The 18839-nt window shown below is 30.6% G+C and overlaps 2 protein-coding genes across 2 annotated transcripts; both read right to left on the bottom strand.

Annotated features, from left to right (window-relative positions):
- LOC110600896 (extra-large guanine nucleotide-binding protein 1) lies at window positions 1-8436 on the bottom strand. Its single transcript, XM_021737812.2, has 8 exons — window positions 6654-8436; window positions 6423-6560; window positions 6234-6338; window positions 5951-6124; window positions 5354-5528; window positions 2310-2551; window positions 1655-1812; window positions 1-857 (listed from the first exon to the last, which is right to left on the bottom strand). Exons 1-8 carry the CDS (start codon window positions 7893-7895, stop codon window positions 257-259), a joined length of 2835 nt encoding a protein of 944 aa, XP_021593504.1. The 5' UTR covers window positions 7896-8436; the 3' UTR covers window positions 1-256.
- An 8079-nt stretch (window positions 8437-16515) lies between these two features.
- On the bottom strand, window positions 16516-18308 carry LOC110601273 (protein JINGUBANG). The gene has a single exon (XM_021738346.1). It carries the CDS (start codon window positions 18200-18202, stop codon window positions 16787-16789), a length of 1416 nt encoding a protein of 471 aa, XP_021594038.1. The 5' UTR covers window positions 18203-18308; the 3' UTR covers window positions 16516-16786.
- Between the last annotated feature and the right edge of the window lie 531 nt (window positions 18309-18839).

Below are 18839 nucleotides of genomic sequence, written 5' to 3' on the forward strand. Positions count from 1 at the left end.
TGACCAAGACACTTCCATTCACAGAATGATCAGAATTTGTTCAATTGGAGTTAATTAACAATAAAGTCAAAATTTATTGACCCAATTGTAAAAAATTCATGTAGCCTCTCTACAACTGAAAACAATGAGGGAGCTGCAACTCCTGCCTGATATTTTTAGGGGACCAAAATCAAAATTTGACACACACATCTATATTTATAATTTTTCCCATCCTGCCCCTTACCTCCATCACTTGGTGTAAATATAGTACAGTTGATCAAGAGGATGAACTGGCTTCAAGGCTAGCAGAAGCTTCCTCAATGCTTGCAGAAGACATTTCAATGGGATCCTCTTGATCCCAGTTCAGAATCACCCTTGCATACATAAGAGCTTCATTAACATTAGCAGGCTCCAATGCTGTAACTAGTGAAACAAACAGCTTCTCATCAGTAAGAGAATGGAACAATCTCTTAAACTTAACTGCGATATATTGGAATGCGCGTTGAGCTAACGAAGGGTTCGTGCTTTTAGATGTGCTGGTGCTGCAGGTGTTGGGATTATGACCAATCACTGGATTGAAGTCATTAAACCATTCGCAGCGAGTGAGTGGAGTCTGTTCAATCTTTTCTTCTAGCAAATCAAATTTGTTCAGTATAAGAAGAAACTTCTTATCTTCAAAAGTTGGATGAGTAACAATGCTTTCAAATAGATGCTTGCTTGCCATCATCTTGTTAGTCTGAACCCCATTACTGTCTTCGACAAACTCATCGTAGTCGATCAACGAAACACAAAATAAGACCATGTCGACATCTTCAAACATTTCCAACCATTTGCAGTTTCCTCCAAGGATTTTTGGGTGCACTCTGATGAGTTGGTACCTGTAAATGTACGTGTAACTGGTGACTACTGGACAAAAGTTACAATGATAAAAAGACAAAAGAGCAGCATCTCTAACTGCTCATCCCTGCCTTTTTTTCTGATAAAAGAAATTTGCCTGAATAAAGGAGCCCACAATGAGTGTAAAAGGAGGAAAATGGTCCTCCTATGCAAGAACAAATAGTAACAAAATGAGAATTATTGTATAGAAGTGCTATCCAATGCACGTCTGTCCACCACTGAAACGCCTCGAAATATACCAAAAGCTAACTATAAAAATAAATACCAAAGAACAATTATGTCTCGCAAAAGCTGCAAAGGATAGTAATGGCTGACAAAATTCTCACATGACACTCCAACCAAACACATAAATCACTGCAAGCAAAGTACAGCTACAAAAAATTTTCCTTTCTTTTGTCTAATGAAAAATGAATCAGTAAATCCATAATATGCTTTTGGGTCAAACCAACTGTTCACCTGCTACTTATTTCAGTTGCTCAGAATATGAGTTATCAGTCGCAGTAACCACTTATAACCTAAGTCTTCCATTGCACATATGAGGTTTGTTCAGCAACAGTCATGGAGATATTTGGACATTTTATAGGCCTGTTGGCGCTATTTACTACTAGTTCAGGGCGGGTTGGCACAATATTGACACAATCATGAATAAGCCCGACAATAACCCTCTATTTTTGTGTTGTGTTCACAGATCATGATTAAAATTGCCGCCCTTAGTTCAGGCAGTGCAAGGCAGTCATTGCTCTAACAAGAAATCAGCAATGCACAAAACGGAACTAACCTCATCAAAGGATCATCCTCATCATGTTCATAGCTGTCATCATCTGGCATAGGAAATGAAAACTCCACGCTAGAAAGCCCTCGAGATGATGTTATGCCCTCAGCATACAAGATGTCCATATCAGAAGGCTCATAGTCTGTCTTTGAAATCTCAACAGCCTGAGTAGGAAAAAAAAAATCAGGAATTGAATAAATAGCAACCATTGCAAAAATCATAAAATGCTCTTTCCACATTCATAAATCAATGTGGCCACCTACTTCTGAAGATATGGTCTGGACTCAAAACAACCAAAACATTATTGATTGGGACCACCAAAACTTTAGCAATTAACAAAATGAGATTGTCGTTCATGCATGACCTAAGAAATTTTTTTATTATTTTTTCAAGAAGAGAATAAGAATATAACCAACTATGTGTATTTGAGATTTCCATCCACTTTATTAATCGGTGTTTGCATGAAATGAAGCCAGACCTGGAGGACATGACCAATAAGAAATCCACCACAGAACAAAAATTATTCATTATTTATGAAGTAAAACAGGAAGTTGTTATATGTGGTACACGAAAAGAAGATGTAATTAAAATTGATGAAAAGAGCTTATTCTAGGAATTTTACAAATGGATAGTAACTAGAGTTTATGTAGCTTCATCCTACCCGTTCTAGGAAATAAGTGGCAACTCTAGGTAGAGATTCAAATTCATGCCTGCGGCTATACGTGGCTTGGATGGCTGCATCATTCCACAAGTCCTCAACAAATAGTGCATATTCACGTGTGGCAGCTGGGAATATGGCTTCCAAATTACCAGACTCTATTACCTTTAGAAGCCAGTCCGAGAAAGCTTTCAATCTGGGGCCAATAGAATAGATTGTTTTATCGGTCACCTGACCTGCATTATCTGCTAGAACTAAATAATTTCAGACCTATCATAAAACAAACTAATCATGTCAAATTGTTCAGCTAAAGTAAGTTTCTTAACAACTGTGCACAGTATCTGTGAAGATCAAACAACACAACAGGCCACCGTTATGCATAACTTCCACTATATAAACAATGCGATAATGAAGCAAAAAAAAAATAATGACCATTGCAAGCAACAGGTTGATATCAGAACTATAAGCTTTTTCATTACATGTGCACAAGGCTTACCTAATAAGTTTACAAATTGAATCAGAAGTAAATTGGGATTAAATAGCTATTTAATTTGAGAATTCAAATATATGAGTTGTGCTCACTTTCATCGCAATGTTAGAACTGTAATTTCTTCAATTCTTTAGGTTACTAGGCAGTATAAATCGAGCCTAGATTCTTTAAAGAATTTCACTACATTTACTTCCAGAAAATTGCTATTTTCCAAGAAAATAAAAATTGATTGAAAAATATTTACTAGTTTAAAACAAAAGACTATTGGATTCATCTTTCCAAACTTGTTGTAGTTTTATTCTATTTTTCTTTTTTCTTTTAAAAAAAAATGGAAATCTGGCTTTCTAAACTTGATTCTATCCATGAAAAGGTATGAAGATTCCAAGTTTTACTAGCTAAAGATGTGTTCTTTATTTTTCCACTAGGAAATTAACAGAAAAATAGAGAAACCATTTTCTTCTTTTTTTTTAATTAAAAAAAATTGGAAGGAGTCCATTTTTCTCAAAATGAACACAATCACACTTAAGTTTTTGGGTGTTTGAATATTTTGACAGTATTGCTATTATGGATATCCTTATTAAGTATTCCAAAACTCTGGTAAGATGATCAAGAGGAGAAAATTACCAGCCAGAAATAGCGGATCATTCCAATTATGTTTCTAGACTTTTGATAATAATTTAATTGCAACTATGAGATCTTCCTTCTTATTCTCACTTTTTTAGCGCACAATAACTTTGTTCTCATTTTTTAGCACTATTGTTATTTCTTTCTCAGACCAAACCAGCCTTCTTTCATTCCTAAAATGATACTTTTTAACTCTGATCCTTCCTCCTGCAAAACAGGGGCAAGTTCCTGGAACCTGGCTGCACAATGGTACAAATGTACATTCAAAACACTACAAAAGCTAAATAATTATCACTTTTCTTACTTCATTCACTCCCAAATCACACCCGCAGCATCAGCATCAAACAAGTGAGAGTCATTTCTCTAAACTTTCTGCATCAACTGGATTTCAAAACAATTCTAGGGGACCTAACTACAGTACTGCAATAATATTCCAGCAGCACACCTACAAGGTATTCCTAGTTTTGAATCACTAAATAGTTATTTACCATCAACCAAAACCTAATAAACAATCCTTTTCATGCCAATAATTTATACACATAATTCCCTAATTCCTCAACCCTGCCTCACAACAAAGACAATCCCTAACATAGAGAGCTTTGTCTATACTGTCCACATAACTAACAGGTCCTCAACACTTTTATATATTTGTAAGTCAAAAAAAGATTCCAAAGACATGAACTACAATCCTAAAATATAACCCAGTCTGGAGTATTATTCCTATTGCCTTCTTATTTGACAGACCAAAAAAAAAAAATCAATTTCATTCCTTTCAAAAGCCTATACTTCAACTGAAATCATTCTGCACACCACTACAGCTAGCGGATATTAAATGATTTATTCCAAGATATATGGTGCGCCAATATGAGGTCAAAGTGTAGACTACAGAACAACTTAAGAATCAGTCTTCATGGAGGCTGATTACGATAAATTACAAAATTCATGCAGATAATATGTCACAGCAGTTTATAGACACTTCATAATTTAAATGGCAATGGTTACCAAAAGCTCAATTGACCGAAAAGGTTTAATATTTGTATCATTTTGCATTTTAATCCAAACGTTTAAATTTTGGATAAATTAGCCCAACGTTTATGTTTAGGTATAATTTTGGTCAGTTTTCAAAATTAAAATTAAAGATAAACAATCTAATTGTTAAATATGTAGTTCACATCTTCAACAGTGATAAATTTTATTTTACAGTAATAATTATAAATATTTTATAGTAAATATATTATTTAATTCAAAATAACAACATATACAAAATAATTAAATATAATATATCTATTATAAAATCTTTATAATTATTAATGCAAAATAAAATTTACCTACTGCATATTTAACCGTTGAATTACTATTGTCTTTAAAATTAAATATATTATTTAACTATAATTAAATATGAGTTAATATTATATTCATATATAGAATTAGTTTATATTTTAAAAAAATAAAATATTACATTTGAGATTCTATTTGAACTCTTATATTTTGATTTTTAAAAATTGACACTTAAATGTAAACGTTAGGCCAATTAAACAAAATGTAAACATTGGGCCTTAACATTTGGATTAAAATGCAAAATGATGTAAACATTGTACCTTTTTTCAGTCATTTGATCATTAGTTTATATAAATAATAATAATAATAATAATACACGTGGCATGCTAGCTAGACTATCAAATTGTCATACAGATTATCAAATTTAGGGATTTGCTGATTGATTAAAATTACACTAAAATACAAAGGTTGGGCCAATTAAACCAAAATTAAAACATTTGGATTAAAATGTAAATACCCGCAACTGTTGGGCCTTTTAGATCAATTGGCCTTACCAAAAATACTTTCTGCACCATTACATATCTTAATAAGATGATGGTAAATTTTTTTTAAGAAAAAGGGAGAAAATACCATAGAAAACAAATTTGCGTGTTACCTGAAGAACTACATTGGTCAATGAAATGTCGTTTCTTTTTAATTAAACTTTCTTCTTCAAACCGTTCACGCTCTTCAAGCAGTAAACCAAGATAACCATATAAATTACTTTGGATCATGAGCTTAATATTTTGGCGCTCATCTTCAGAAAATGGAATGCCGTAAACAATTTTTGCCTGCATGTACATATATATATTTATATATAAATAATTATTTCAACACACTGGTTTCTTTTATGCCACAGAAAATGAAGGCAGCTTCTGAAAAATGACTAGCAATTATCAGATTCACATAGATAAACCACAACATGATAACATTCATCTCATAGAACAATTCTTGTCAGCACCAAATTACTTCCTAGTTAATTGCAATACACATATATGCACATTTAGCCTTCAGCCTCTAAATTTATTTTCTAATTTCCCATCAGAATTTCATGCAAGAACATAAAAGCTGCTCAAAGTTGCAAGGAGGATATTACTATCATTTTGAGATGCTATGACAATAGCTGGAAAGAAGTTACTCCCAGACAAGCTGCCCATATCTAGATTCATCATTTACGAATAGTAATACAATGAATCCTTATCTGATCTTTTACCTGCTTGAATATGGTACTTGTTCCAGATTTTCCATAGCCAACAAGCAGAAGTTTATTTAGTATTTTCTGGTCAAAGCCTTTTGGGACCGCACTATTCCCTTCTTCTCCACTAGGACTGTCAGAATCAGGAGGAGTTGGCAAAGAAAAAGCAGCGCAAATTAACCTAGCTCTTTTCTGTAAAGGAAGTAAATGGCTATTGTTAAGAGTTAAATAATAAAGTTGGAGCAAGTGAAAAGTGAGATTGGATTTGACTCGTGGAGTCTCAATTCAAATGCCAACATACCCTTTCCCATATTTTCCCTTTTACATTATTCATTCCCTCTTCCTGATAGGATCCATCTGCACTAACCCAAAAGTGAGTTGCTCCTTCACATTTCACTCCTATCATCTGTGAAGATTAAACAGATTATCAATCCCACATGTTGAAAAAGAACTTAAAAAAAATAAAATAAAATCGTGTCCAGCAAACAACCTTCAGCATCAATAATTCCGTTTTAGTGATCTCACGATTATTTATCAAAATACTTGTGTCTCCATTACTTGCACCCCGTTGTATGTGGCCCCCAATATTCAACTGGGGAGTAATTATTTGGCAAGGCTTCTGTCCTTCCTGTTCACCAAAAGAATAAATTCAATGTCGCCACAAGAATGAGTTAATTGTTTATGAAAATTAAAGAGAGAGCAGAGAGCAGAGTTCAGTCACCTTTCCCCAGAAACCAGAGACTTTATCATACCAATAGAAACCTGGTTTTAGCTTTTTTGGTGGGTTCCGGCAGTTCTGCAATTGGAATAGCTCCTGTGCAGAAAGACGCTGACAATTGACATAAACAAGCTCTGGTGGTAGTTGATTTACTTCACATGACCTTTCAGAACTCATTACTTGTTCAACTTCTACTGCAGGCAATAGTTGCTTTAGCATGCGAGAACATTTCCCCAAGGTCTTTCGTTTCCCCTCATCAATCTTGTGACCAAAGCAAGTCACACATTTTCTTCCTTCTGGCATTGATCCCATTGCTCTCAAGACACACTTAGAACAATATTTTGCACCACAGACAATGCAAACCTCCTTCTCAGTAAATATATTTCCTTTCAAGCATCGATAGCATGCCCCCTTCTTTCCAGGCCTTACAGCCATTTTCCTTGCGGGGATATCACTTTCAGATGTGGATATATCAGATTCATCCTCAGTCACACTGCTTGATTCAGGGTCTCGGAAAGTTACAGTTGATGGCCTCTTGACATGACAGGGAGTTGATTCAACACAGTCCTCCTCTTTGCCAGAAAAAATCTCAGATGATACAGAATTGGAAGTTAAATCAGATTCCACTGATTCACAGTTTGTGGGATTCATATAATTTTGAAAATCTGCACCTCCTGCATCATTACTATCATCAGAAGATTCCATCCTTTGCAATCTTCCAGATAATTCGTGAGAATTATCACAGCCATTACAAAATCCCATTTTATCAGAGCTTTGTTTTTCATCAGGTAACTTGGTTCCACACTTGTCACCATTTTCTAATTCCAGTCTACCAGAACTTGGGATTACATTAGATAATTTGGATCCACACTCATTGCCATCTGCACAGCCTAATGTACTTAATTTATCTAACCCATTGGATGATTCACTTCGCACATCATGGCTATTCAAGACCCCATTTGTGCCTACTTTTAGCTCCTTGGACGGTTTCTTATCTGATGCTTTAGACTTTCTAATAGGTTGAATAACTGGCAAAGACACGTCATTCAACGATGAGGCTGAGGCAAGTTTGACAGCGATCGGGATTTGGCTAACATCGATGGGCAGTGCTCGGGGAATTTCATGACTGATTGAAGGGCCAGAGTACTCCATAGCAAATGAGCACGAATATTCATTATAATCATCATATTCTTCTTCCTTAGTTGATCGAGCAGCAGGCAAAATTTTGCTCAATAGCTTAGCCATCTTATAATTCCAATTCGAAACTCAACAACAAACTAATACTCCCAGCTATTTCAGCCCCATTAAAGCATAACTCAATATTTCAATTACCCAACTGAAACTTTTCAACAAACATGAAAAACCCATAAACACTAACACTTAACTGAACACCCAGAAAGCAAGAACTGTTCTTTCCGCAAACCCAAGAAGAAAAATTAAGACAAAATTACTTAAATTAAGTAAAAAAAACGCAGATTAAGCATAGTTCTAGCTGTCGATAGATGTGAACACAGTTGTGATGAAAGAGGAAATTTACAAGAAAATAAATAAAAGAGAAATGAGAGTTGCATCTTACAAATGAATGCTTGGAAGCAATGGAGAGGGAGAGAAAACTTAATGTGGGTCTTGTCTCGGCGGTGAATGCAAGAGACATTAGAGAAGAAGATGGAGGAGACACTTTCAAGAAATTCATTTTCTTTGTGAGAGTTTTTCTACGTCAACGCGTTCCAGGAAATTGCTATGCATTGGTGAGAAAAATAAAATAAAAGGAGAGAATTTTTCTCCCTTACGGTTGGTATACGGAGAATCGAACTGGCGGATTCTTTTTAATTACTCATAAAATTTATATGTTTTAATAATTTATAATTACAGTTAAATATTCTAATTTTGAGTTTAATATTGAATATAATTGAAATCAAAATTTAAAATTAATTTTAAAAAAATTAAATTTTATCCTTTAAACATATAACGGCCTCTCACAGGTAATTTTTATATACTAGACGGCTATTTAATTTCGTTTACCAACCTCTTGAGAGTGTCATATATTTTCTACATGTCAGACGGCTATTTAATTTTTCTCGACGTGTATACGAGTAAAATTATAAAGTGACTGATCTTGACTGATCTTAATATCCTTTCGTCACCCGACTGAATTTCTTCTACTGAATCTGTAAATCTAAATCAGAATTAAACGTATTGAGCTGCTCTATCGAAATGGCTTTATAAGTTTTGAATCAATACTAATGTTTTTGAATTGGATATTATTTTGAAGTGTTGAAATTCAGTGTGGATACCAATAAATAAAATTTAGAGATTTGATAATAATTTTATTGACTTCTTATGTTTGACTTTGACTCATTAAAAGATGTGTGACTTTGTTTTTTCTAATTACATTTGTATTGAATTCTACGTTATTGTTGGTGGGCCTTTAAATTTTTTTTCTTTCTTAATAAAAAAAACAAAAGGATGAAGAAAATTGTGGTAGGCCTCTGATTTTTTTTTACCCGTTTGTGGACCACACGATAGCAGCCATATGTTTAATGACTCCGAGTAGGGTCCACATTTATCTTTTCGATTAGTTTAATTTATAAATAAAAAAATAAATAAATTAAATTGAATTATAAAAAAATAAAATAAAATCTAATTTTAGTTTTATTTACTTATTTAAAAAAACTTTTTTGAATTTTTTGTTTATTTTAAATAATTTCAAATATAATTTTTATTATATTTTTCAACTTTAATATGAAATCTAGTAATTACTAATTAAAATCTATTTGACTGAGTTTTTTTAAATTCAAATTGAATTAAATGGATCAAAATTTTAAATTAAATCAAGTTAATTTTATCCATTTTATTAGTTGATCAAATTTTTTAGTTCTCCAAAGGCTTCAAACTAGCTAGCTTGGTTACTGGACATTATTAACTCTATGTTTAGAATTTCTTAATAATTCAATTTAATTTTTTTAATTTAAATAATTTATTTAAAAAAAATAAAATGCTATATAATTTTATAAAAATTTATTTAATTTTTTTTATAAAATAAATCATTAAAATGGAGCGTAAAAGAGTGATAATGCACTTATGCATTTTGAAATTATCCTAGTGGTCTCCATAAACAGTTGGCACCTCCCTCAGGTTTAGCTCACTTAGTTATTGAAGGTAGAAATTGAATTGAATAAATTAAAATTTAAAATTTTAATATTTAAAAAATTAAATTGATTTTAATTAAAAATTAAATAAAAATAAACTCACCTCATTCAATTTAATTCGATTCAATTTGATCAATTTAAATTTTTAATAAATTTTTTATTTTTTAAATTTTTTTTAATATTTTAAATTTAATTGAAATATTTTAATTATAATTTAATTTCTTTAAATTAATTAAAATTAAAAATTAAATTAAATTAAATATAAATTTAATTTTTCAAATTAATTCGATTTTATTTATTTTTTAATTTAAATCGAATACTATTCCCCTATCATGATAATAAAGGTCGCCTAATCATATATATAGTATGTATCGTTATAATAATAATAATAATAATTCTATCATCTTTTATTTTTTATAATTTAATATAATCTTTTAAATTTGTTTTAATATATTAAATAATTCTTTTGAATTTTTAAGATATTATAATATGTGTTTTTAAAATTAATCTTAGTCTATTAGAAATATGTCATATCATTATGATAAAAATTTATTTAAATTGAGTTTATATAATATTGTATAAAATAATAGTTTATATAATATTGTATAAAATAATAGTGAGACCCACTAAAATTTTATGAATTCAATTTACATAAAATTAATAAAAAAATTATTTTTTAATATAATTAACTCCTTAATTAACAAAGAAAAATCTTAATTAGAGAAATAAACTCCTTAATTAATAAAGAAAAATCTTAATTAGTGTAATATTTAAACTTAAAAATAAATATAGATTTATCTTGTGATTAAATCTATAGCACACTGCATGACAAGTAACAGAACTACACATGGGTAAAATAATTCTATTTAAGATTTTTATTTATTAATTAGAGAATTTTTTGTATATTGAACTGATTTTTTGTATTAATTTTTAATAGAAATATAGACAGAAGATTACTTTTATTTTAAAAAAAAAAGTTAAGGAATAATTATAAAAAGAAAAATTATAATTTTTATGGACATTTTCAAAAAATTCATCTAAATTATTTATTTATTTATTTTGATTATAAACCTATCTTATACATCTAAAAATTATTGTAAACGAGTAAATTTATAATTTATATTTAAAAAATATTTTTATACAAAGTATTTTTCATATAAAATATTTTTCACGTAAAATGTCTTTTAATAAGATAATTTATTTTTTATTATTTAATTTTAATTTAAAAAATAAAATATATTAATTAATAAATTTATATTCAGAAATTTTAATAAAATACTTAAACTGTGGATAAAAAGTCATTTTCCTTAAAATTTTAATTTTTTTAATCATAAAAATATTTTTTATTAATTAAACTTTTTAGTACTCTAAATATCAAAAAATATTTTTTATAAAATAAATAATTTCTAAATTTATAAATTGATTTAATCAATTTATAAGTTAAAGGAAAACACTTTTTAATATTAACACAAAATTATTATTTTTTATTCTAAATATTATAATTATCTTAATTTTAAAAAAATATGTAGAGATGATTTATTTTTCATTTGGTTTTCAATTTTAATGAATTTAAATAATCAAATTAAATTGGGATATATTTTGTCGACAATTATCTTTTAATTGAAATCTATTAATTTCTCAAACAAAAAGTGAAAAAATGTTTAAAAATCAATTTCTAAAAAAAAATCTAACCTAATAAAATATTGAAAACGATGTAGAAAATTATTTAATTGAATAGATATTTAATGAGTTTTTAATTTTTTAAATTTTATTTTTAATATTTTAAAATTTATGTTTTTTTAAATTTTATTACACAATCAATTAAATTTCTATGAAAATATATATGTTTTTTTTATTAAAATTTAAGTTAAAAGAAAATAATTCTTTTATTTTAAAATAAGAAAATTAATAAAAAAAAAACTTTTTTTTTTAAATTTCAAATAGGGTAAATAATAGTAGTATGATTTGCAAGTTAGCACATGGAAGCAGAAAGAAGCTATTTCAAACGGGTCGACTATTAAGCAAATTATAAATAAAATATATATAATAATCTTTATTTATACAAATAATAAATATAGTTTATTTCAATAAAGTAATTATTAAAATTTAATATTAATAATAAAAAATATTTAAAAAATATAAATAATAATTTATTAAAAATTATGTTTAATATTAATTAATAAAAAATTAATTATTTCTATTATCAAATTAAAGCAACTGCACAATAATAAAAAATTTAACCTTTAAACAAAACAGAATTGGATATATTTCTACTAAAATAAATTAAATTTCATTTGTTTATAATAGAATAATACATACCTACCTCTACGTGCGTGGCAAACACACACGTGTGTGTATATATATATATATATATATATATATATAATTGAAATTAATAATATTGTTGAAATAGAATCCATGAATTCCTTTGAAGTTTCTCCCTTAAACTCTATTTTAATTTTTTTTATATCATAAAAAATTAAAATTTATTATCGAATCTCTTAAAATATTTAATAATTATCGACTAATAAATAGAAGATTTTACATTTGTAGGTGTAGTAGGAATCTCTTAAATATTTATCTGTTCAGAAAAGAGTGAATCTCGATAAAAAATCGAGTGTTATAATATTTTAATATTTTTTACTATAGATAAAACTTTTATAATTGCATATCAATTTATTAGTCTTTTTATTTTATAGTTACACAATTTATTAACTTTTTATTCTGTAGTTATATCTTAAGGTGATGATTCATCACTTATTTTGAATAATTATTATATTGCATTAATTAATAATAAAAAATTTTATTATAAAAATTATAAAATTTAATATTATAAATTTATTTGATACCATAAAATTATAGCAATAAATATTTTTTAATAAAATAATATTAGTGAAAAAAATAATTATTAATAATAAAAAATATTATTACTAAAAAAATCATTTGTTAATATCCACTGCTCCATTATTTTATCACTAGTAATAATTAGAAGACTATTCAACATGTAATCAACCTCAAGACTTGGATAATCTAGAATATATATATTTTTTTAATTTACAAATATTTCAAACATGTTATTTATTAAATATTTTATGTTTAGCCCCCTGAAAATTTACTTTCTAGCCCTACAAATTATCACAAATCACTGTATAACACAGTAGATTAGGCAAATAAATAATAAAAATTAAGGCTTTTCGGGGAATTATCACATATTGGGATTTGCACTTGAAGCCCATAAATAGTTACAATTTAAGCCCAAACTTAGATTACCAGTCTTATCAAGTACAATTTCAAGAAAAAAAAATTAAATATTTTTTTTAATTTATATATATCCTTTATTTTTTAACAAATTTAATTTAAGTTAAAAATAATTAAATTATCATCAATAAAAAAAATAATTTTAAAACTCTTAATTTCAAATAGAAAAAAAAATTAGGGACTAAAGATACAAATATAGTATACAAATATATTTAAAAAATTAAAAGTCTAATCCACTTCAAAAGATATTAGATTTAAGCACTTACAGTCTTGTTAAGTGCATTTGAATAAATTTAACAAATTTCAGATTTTACTCCTTCTTTTTCTACTCTCATTTAAAAAAATATAAATCTAAAATCACTATTATAAAACTTTAGAACTTTAATTAAAATATAGATTCGACTGGAGAGTACGATGGAAATAGAGAATCTATTGCATCTGTCTAAAGATCAATTCATCTTTCCAAAGAAATACCATTTTGTGGAAGCCCATTACCATAGTCGACAAGGAAAAAATAGACTCAACACAGTTCCAAGCAATCATCGATCATGGTGACGGATTGCAAAATTCAAGACATGCATTTACACTAAAAATAGTCAAAAATTATGTGGGAGCCAAATAAGAAAGCTAAAGGTTTCAGTTATGGCAATAACCCACAAATCTATAGATCCAAATGTGATTCTCAAGCATTGTGAAGACAAGTGTTAAAGAGAGGACCACTTTGACAATAGGGGTGAGCATTCGATCGGTTCGATTCAAAATCGAACCGAACCGAAAAAATTAAAAACCGAATTGTAAAATTTTACAAAAACTGAACCGAACCGAATAAGAGGAATAATCGAATCGAATCGAACCGATTTAGTTCGGTTCGGTTCGGTCGGTTCGATCGGTTGAACCGATTTTCAATTTTTTTTTTAAAAATTCATTCTAAAATTCTATTAAAATATTTTAATTTTAACTTTTACAAATAAAAAATCAATAATAATCATAAAATAATATAAAAATTAAAATTTAATCTGGACAATTTATCATCAATTAATACAAATGCAAATATATTCATGCGAACCCCAGCTGAAATGCCCCAATACTCAATTCAAAAAGCAGTGTGTCATCGGATGTACAGATTGGGAAGATAAAATTTGAACGCAAGAATACAAAATAGAGCAATAACAGTAAAATAATACTAACCATAAAATAGCAAATTGAAACCAAGTATGCAATGACAACACCAGCAAGCAACAAAATTGCGTGGAGAGCGACCATAAAAATTAAAAACCAGAAGAACACTCCAAATTTCTGCCCACTGTAGCACCATCATCATCTCTTAATCAAATTATACTTCTGAAAATAATGTAGCATACACAAAAGCGTTTGTTATGGACAGAAAATGATGGGCATGGGAGAATAAGAATTTGAACCATGCAAAGCTAGTTGAACTTAAAGGAGGGAACCATAAATCTAAAACATATGAACAGGTCTCAAGAGAAGCAAGCTATCCCTTAATTGGCCAACACTCTTAACAATGTAATATGCTACAAGCGGATAGTTAAGGCATATGTTAACCTGTAGAGCGACGACCGACGATTGTGTGGAGAGCGACGACCGAAGATTGCGTGGAGAGCGACGGCCGAAGATTGCGTGAAGAGCGACGGCCGACGATTGTGTGGAGACTGGAGAGAGAGAATAGAGAGCTACAGTGGAGAGCGACGACAGTCGGCGACTCAGCGTTGCAAGTGAAGATCGATGACCTGAGTTAGCCGCGATGGTTAATCGGTCGATGTCGGGAGGAGAGTGGAGGTTGGACGGTGGACGGTGGACGGTGGACCCGCTGGAAGTGGTGGAGCTCAGTGCTCAGAGAAGAAGAGGCACAGGTGTGACGGGAGGGGTGAGGCGGCGTGGAACCTGCGTCTCTACTCTCAATGGCACATCTTTTAGATTTAGGGCAAATGCTTATAAGGGTATATTTCAAAACGACGTAGTATAAGTGATTTCGGTTCGGTTCGGTTCGGTTTAATCGAAATTTTTGAATCTAAAACCGAACCGAACCGAAATCACCGAAATTTCTGAAATGAAAAACCAAACCGAACCGAAATATATAAAAAACCGAAACAAAATTTTAAATCGGTTCGATTCGGTCGATTTTTTCGGTTTGAACCGAAATCTGCTCCGCCCTACTTGACAAGTCTCAATAAAAAAAGATGAAAGTCAGAGTTTTGAGACAATAGCAACTCAAGAAAGGGGTATCGTGAGCATCACTAAAATAACTAATCGAAACTCATTTTAGGAGAACTAATCTGAAAAACAAATAAAAAAACACCAATTACAGAACACATATGATAAAAAAAAAAAAAAACACCAACTACATAATATATATGACAAAAAAAAACAGAATTAAAAAAAAAAAACTCTTTTGTTCGTTACATTACTACTTTCAACTACAACAATAAAAGTATTTATAACTCATTCTAGATGGAACACTTTAGTTGGGGGACGACTAGACCTCCCTAGATCAAGAGGCATAAAAAGGCTTTTTCTAGATGTGATAAAGAGCAATTAATCTTGGATTTTATGGAATAGGATCAAACTTGAGTGATAAAGAAAATGGTTTAACTTCTGCTTACGACGTTCGTTGGAAGTCCACAATAGTTTTTCGAAAAAAAAGTTTAAAATTCAAATTCTATCATTTAGATATTAGTTTTGCATTTTAATTATTTTTAATTATTTTTATATTTTTTTGCATTTAATGTCTTTGCTATTATAAATATTTTTTTTTTCTTAGTTTTTTATGACACTTTTGAATTTTTGAGAATGGTATAAAAAATTTTGGATTCAAACCTTTCTAAATTTGATCTGAATAAAATTTTTGATGAAATATAAATTATTTTATTTCAAAATAAAGGCCTACCACCAAAAAAAAACAAAAGAGAAGCACCTCCCTCTAAAAATGACTAAAGAGAGAAGGAATAATAGTGTATTAATTGTTAAGAAATTTTTGGGCAGACTTGAATGTATAAGTTGATTTGTATATTTAATCAATAAAAAATTAAAATTTTAAATTAACATATAGATCTTATAGTGTTTTATATATATATATTTTAAATTTTTTAATTATATATTAAAATTTTATTAAACAGTGTATACACCAAGTGTGTGAAAAAATTTTCTATGTATTATGAGTGTAATTATTGATTAATAACTTCTTAAAACCACAATCTAAATATGTGAAATTGATATATTGTATAATTTATTTGGATGACTAACTAGCTAAAGCCAATTGAATTACATCTAACATCATTGTCTTATATGTATTATCTCTGCTTACTCAATGTTGTTAAACCTGTTTTTATAGTAAATAAGTTTTAATTTAACAAAATTAAAATTATTCCTAAAATTAATTAATAATGCATGAGATTATAAATTTAAATTCTTCTTAAAATAAATATTAGAAAAATCCTTCATAGTATCAATCACATCATCTTTTCTTTGTGTTTGCAACAATTTTTCAACGCGAATTAACGTTACCCAGAACATGCAACGTCAGATCTTGGCATATCTTCAAATATTATATATATCTACCTAAGTAAATAACATCCCATGGAATGAGAGTTGCTAAAATCACAATTGTTAAAAAATTTGTACACTTGCCAATATTGATTCACGCCCACAAGAAAAAAAAAAAAAAAAAAAATTGGACACTACGGCTCCATTTCCACGTCCATTCTCTCGCGATTAACGTTGGTACCGACTTTTGTTTTTGGGCGGTGAGGCGTTGCTTAGCCTGGCTGATTGGTAATTACTGGTACTGCTACTATGGTACTCCCTTAGCTCTGGAGCGTCCTCTGACACGCGCCAGACTCTAACGGACTTGTCTAAGCTTCCGCTGTATATTGTCCACCGTTGATCTCCTTTGTTGGAATCTTGATCCTCTTCGACGGTTAGGCACTTTACTGGCCCACCATGACCTGTCAAAACCGACAAGCATATGTGGACCCCACCTGGCTCTCTCCTCCATACACATATGCTTTTATCCGCGGAGCCACTCAACACCAAATTCCCTGCGGTTGCCAAACACAGGACCGCCATTTTATGGCCGCGGAGGACCCCACCATGTGACAGGTGCTTTTCGCGTTCCCAAAAATTCACTAACCCGTCGGAGGACCCACAGTAAATCACGGCGGATTCTTGATTTACTGCCACGGCGGTCACCGCGTTTTCTTGTTTTAACAGTGTTTGAACCAAGAAATGCTTCGTTCCTTTTCCTACAAGCTCCCTCCTCCACACCTTCACCGTTCCATCCGCCGACCCTGTAAATACCAATGAATCGAAACCCGCCACCACTGAATTTATAGCGTCGTCGTGTGCGTCGATTGATTCCAGACACTTGTAGTCTGAAATCCGCCATACTTTCACGGTTTTATCCCAGGATCCTGAGTATAGTAAACCTTGCTCTGCGTTCAAACTCAGGCAGGATACTGCGTCGTAATGCTTGATGCGTAGAACATTGCGGTGTCTACGAACTTCTACGTAATTATTTGGGTTGATGGATTTTTTTATGGATTCTTTAAAAGTAGGTAAACTTCCAATTCTCTTGTGGACACTAGGGTTTTTGGGAAATGTCTTCCATATTCTGATCTTCCCATCTTGATGACCAGTGAAAATCTTGTCCCCAGATATAACAATGGCCTTAACTAAGCCACTGTTCGATTTGAACCCAGAGAACTCCTTCAAATTCTTCCATACGCGTATGTTCTTGCTGTCTGAACCAGTATATAACAAGTCGCCAGAAGCAGCTAAAGAATAAACATGACCTTCTTCGCGTACAATGGATCCAACAAGACCATTGCTACTGAGATTATGGTTGATTACTGGAGATGGGATTATCCAAGGAGATTTAGAATAAGGAGACGGCTGGCTCCAGGGAGACATCGGATAAGGAGAGGCCTCACCGCTTGTGGGTGCGCTGCTATTAGAATATCTAGGGCTTGCAGGAGAGGCTGGACTATGGCTAGTCTTCTGGTTAGAGTAATCATCTTCTTGGTTGGAGAAGCTTGCAGGGTCATCAGAGTGCAAGAGAGCACCAAACTTTGGACGTCGTCTAAGACCTTTCCGCTCTGCAACCATGGTGCTACTTGTTTCCTGTTTCATTAAAGAACAATTCAAGAAAAGGGTTTCTTGCAACTTGAAAGAAAGAGAAATAAAAACTTAAAAGCTGAGAAAGATTATTGTTGTTGGTGGAGAATTGGAAAGGTTAAAGAAAGGTGAGACCGTATAAATATGAGAAGGGCTGAACAGTGGTTGGTGATCCAAGGGCATGAAAAGGCGACGCGTGGCGGAGAAAAAGACGTAAGCATTATTACAAACCGGGAAACTGGGTGTGCCGGTTACAAGGAAGTTTAATAAGGTGGTCTTTTTTTTTTTCGCTCCTGGCTCCTGTTTGTAGGCGTTCAGGCTTTACACGTTAATAATAATAACATATTTTGACACGCGCGTAATTTGTGGTTTTTGCTTCTAGAGAGAATCTTCATGTTCTTAAGCTTCTTTCACATTGTTGACTCATTCTTTTGCTGTGAGAAGGTTATAAGATTCATTAACGTTAAAATGAGTAGTTCGATATTAATTTTTTTTTTAAGTAGGTGGATACTGTTAAATTTTATTTTTAAAAAATAATTAAATTTCTTTTTTTTTTTAATTACGGTTTGAATAGTGCGACTTTTTCAGCTAGGTCAGCTAGCTATTTCAAAACCAGATACGTCTTTCTCTATTGGAAAATAAGGTATATAAT

The sequence above is a fragment of the Manihot esculenta genome, chromosome 15, assembly GCF_001659605.2.
Source record: "Manihot esculenta cultivar AM560-2 chromosome 15, M.esculenta_v8, whole genome shotgun sequence".
Classification (NCBI taxonomy): Eukaryota; Viridiplantae; Streptophyta; class Magnoliopsida; order Malpighiales; family Euphorbiaceae; genus Manihot; species Manihot esculenta.

Bases quoted from the DNA above. Each gene is read 5' to 3' on its own strand.
- LOC110601273 (XM_021738346.1), bottom strand. From the start codon at position 18,202: ATGAAACAGGAAACAAGTAGCACCATGGTTGCAGAGCGGAAAGGTCTT.
- LOC110600896 (XM_021737812.2), bottom strand. From the start codon at position 7,895: ATGGCTAAGCTATTGAGCAAAATTTTGCCTGCTGCTCGATCAACTAAG. The intron at 6,339-6,422 runs GTTGTTTGCTGG...TAATCTTCACAG, and splicing joins CGGAATTATTGATGCTGAAG to ATGATAGGAGTGAAATGTGA. The intron at 6,125-6,233 runs GTATGTTGGCAT...CTTCCTTTACAG, and splicing joins AAGGGAAAATATGGGAAAGG to AAAAGAGCTAGGTTAATTTG.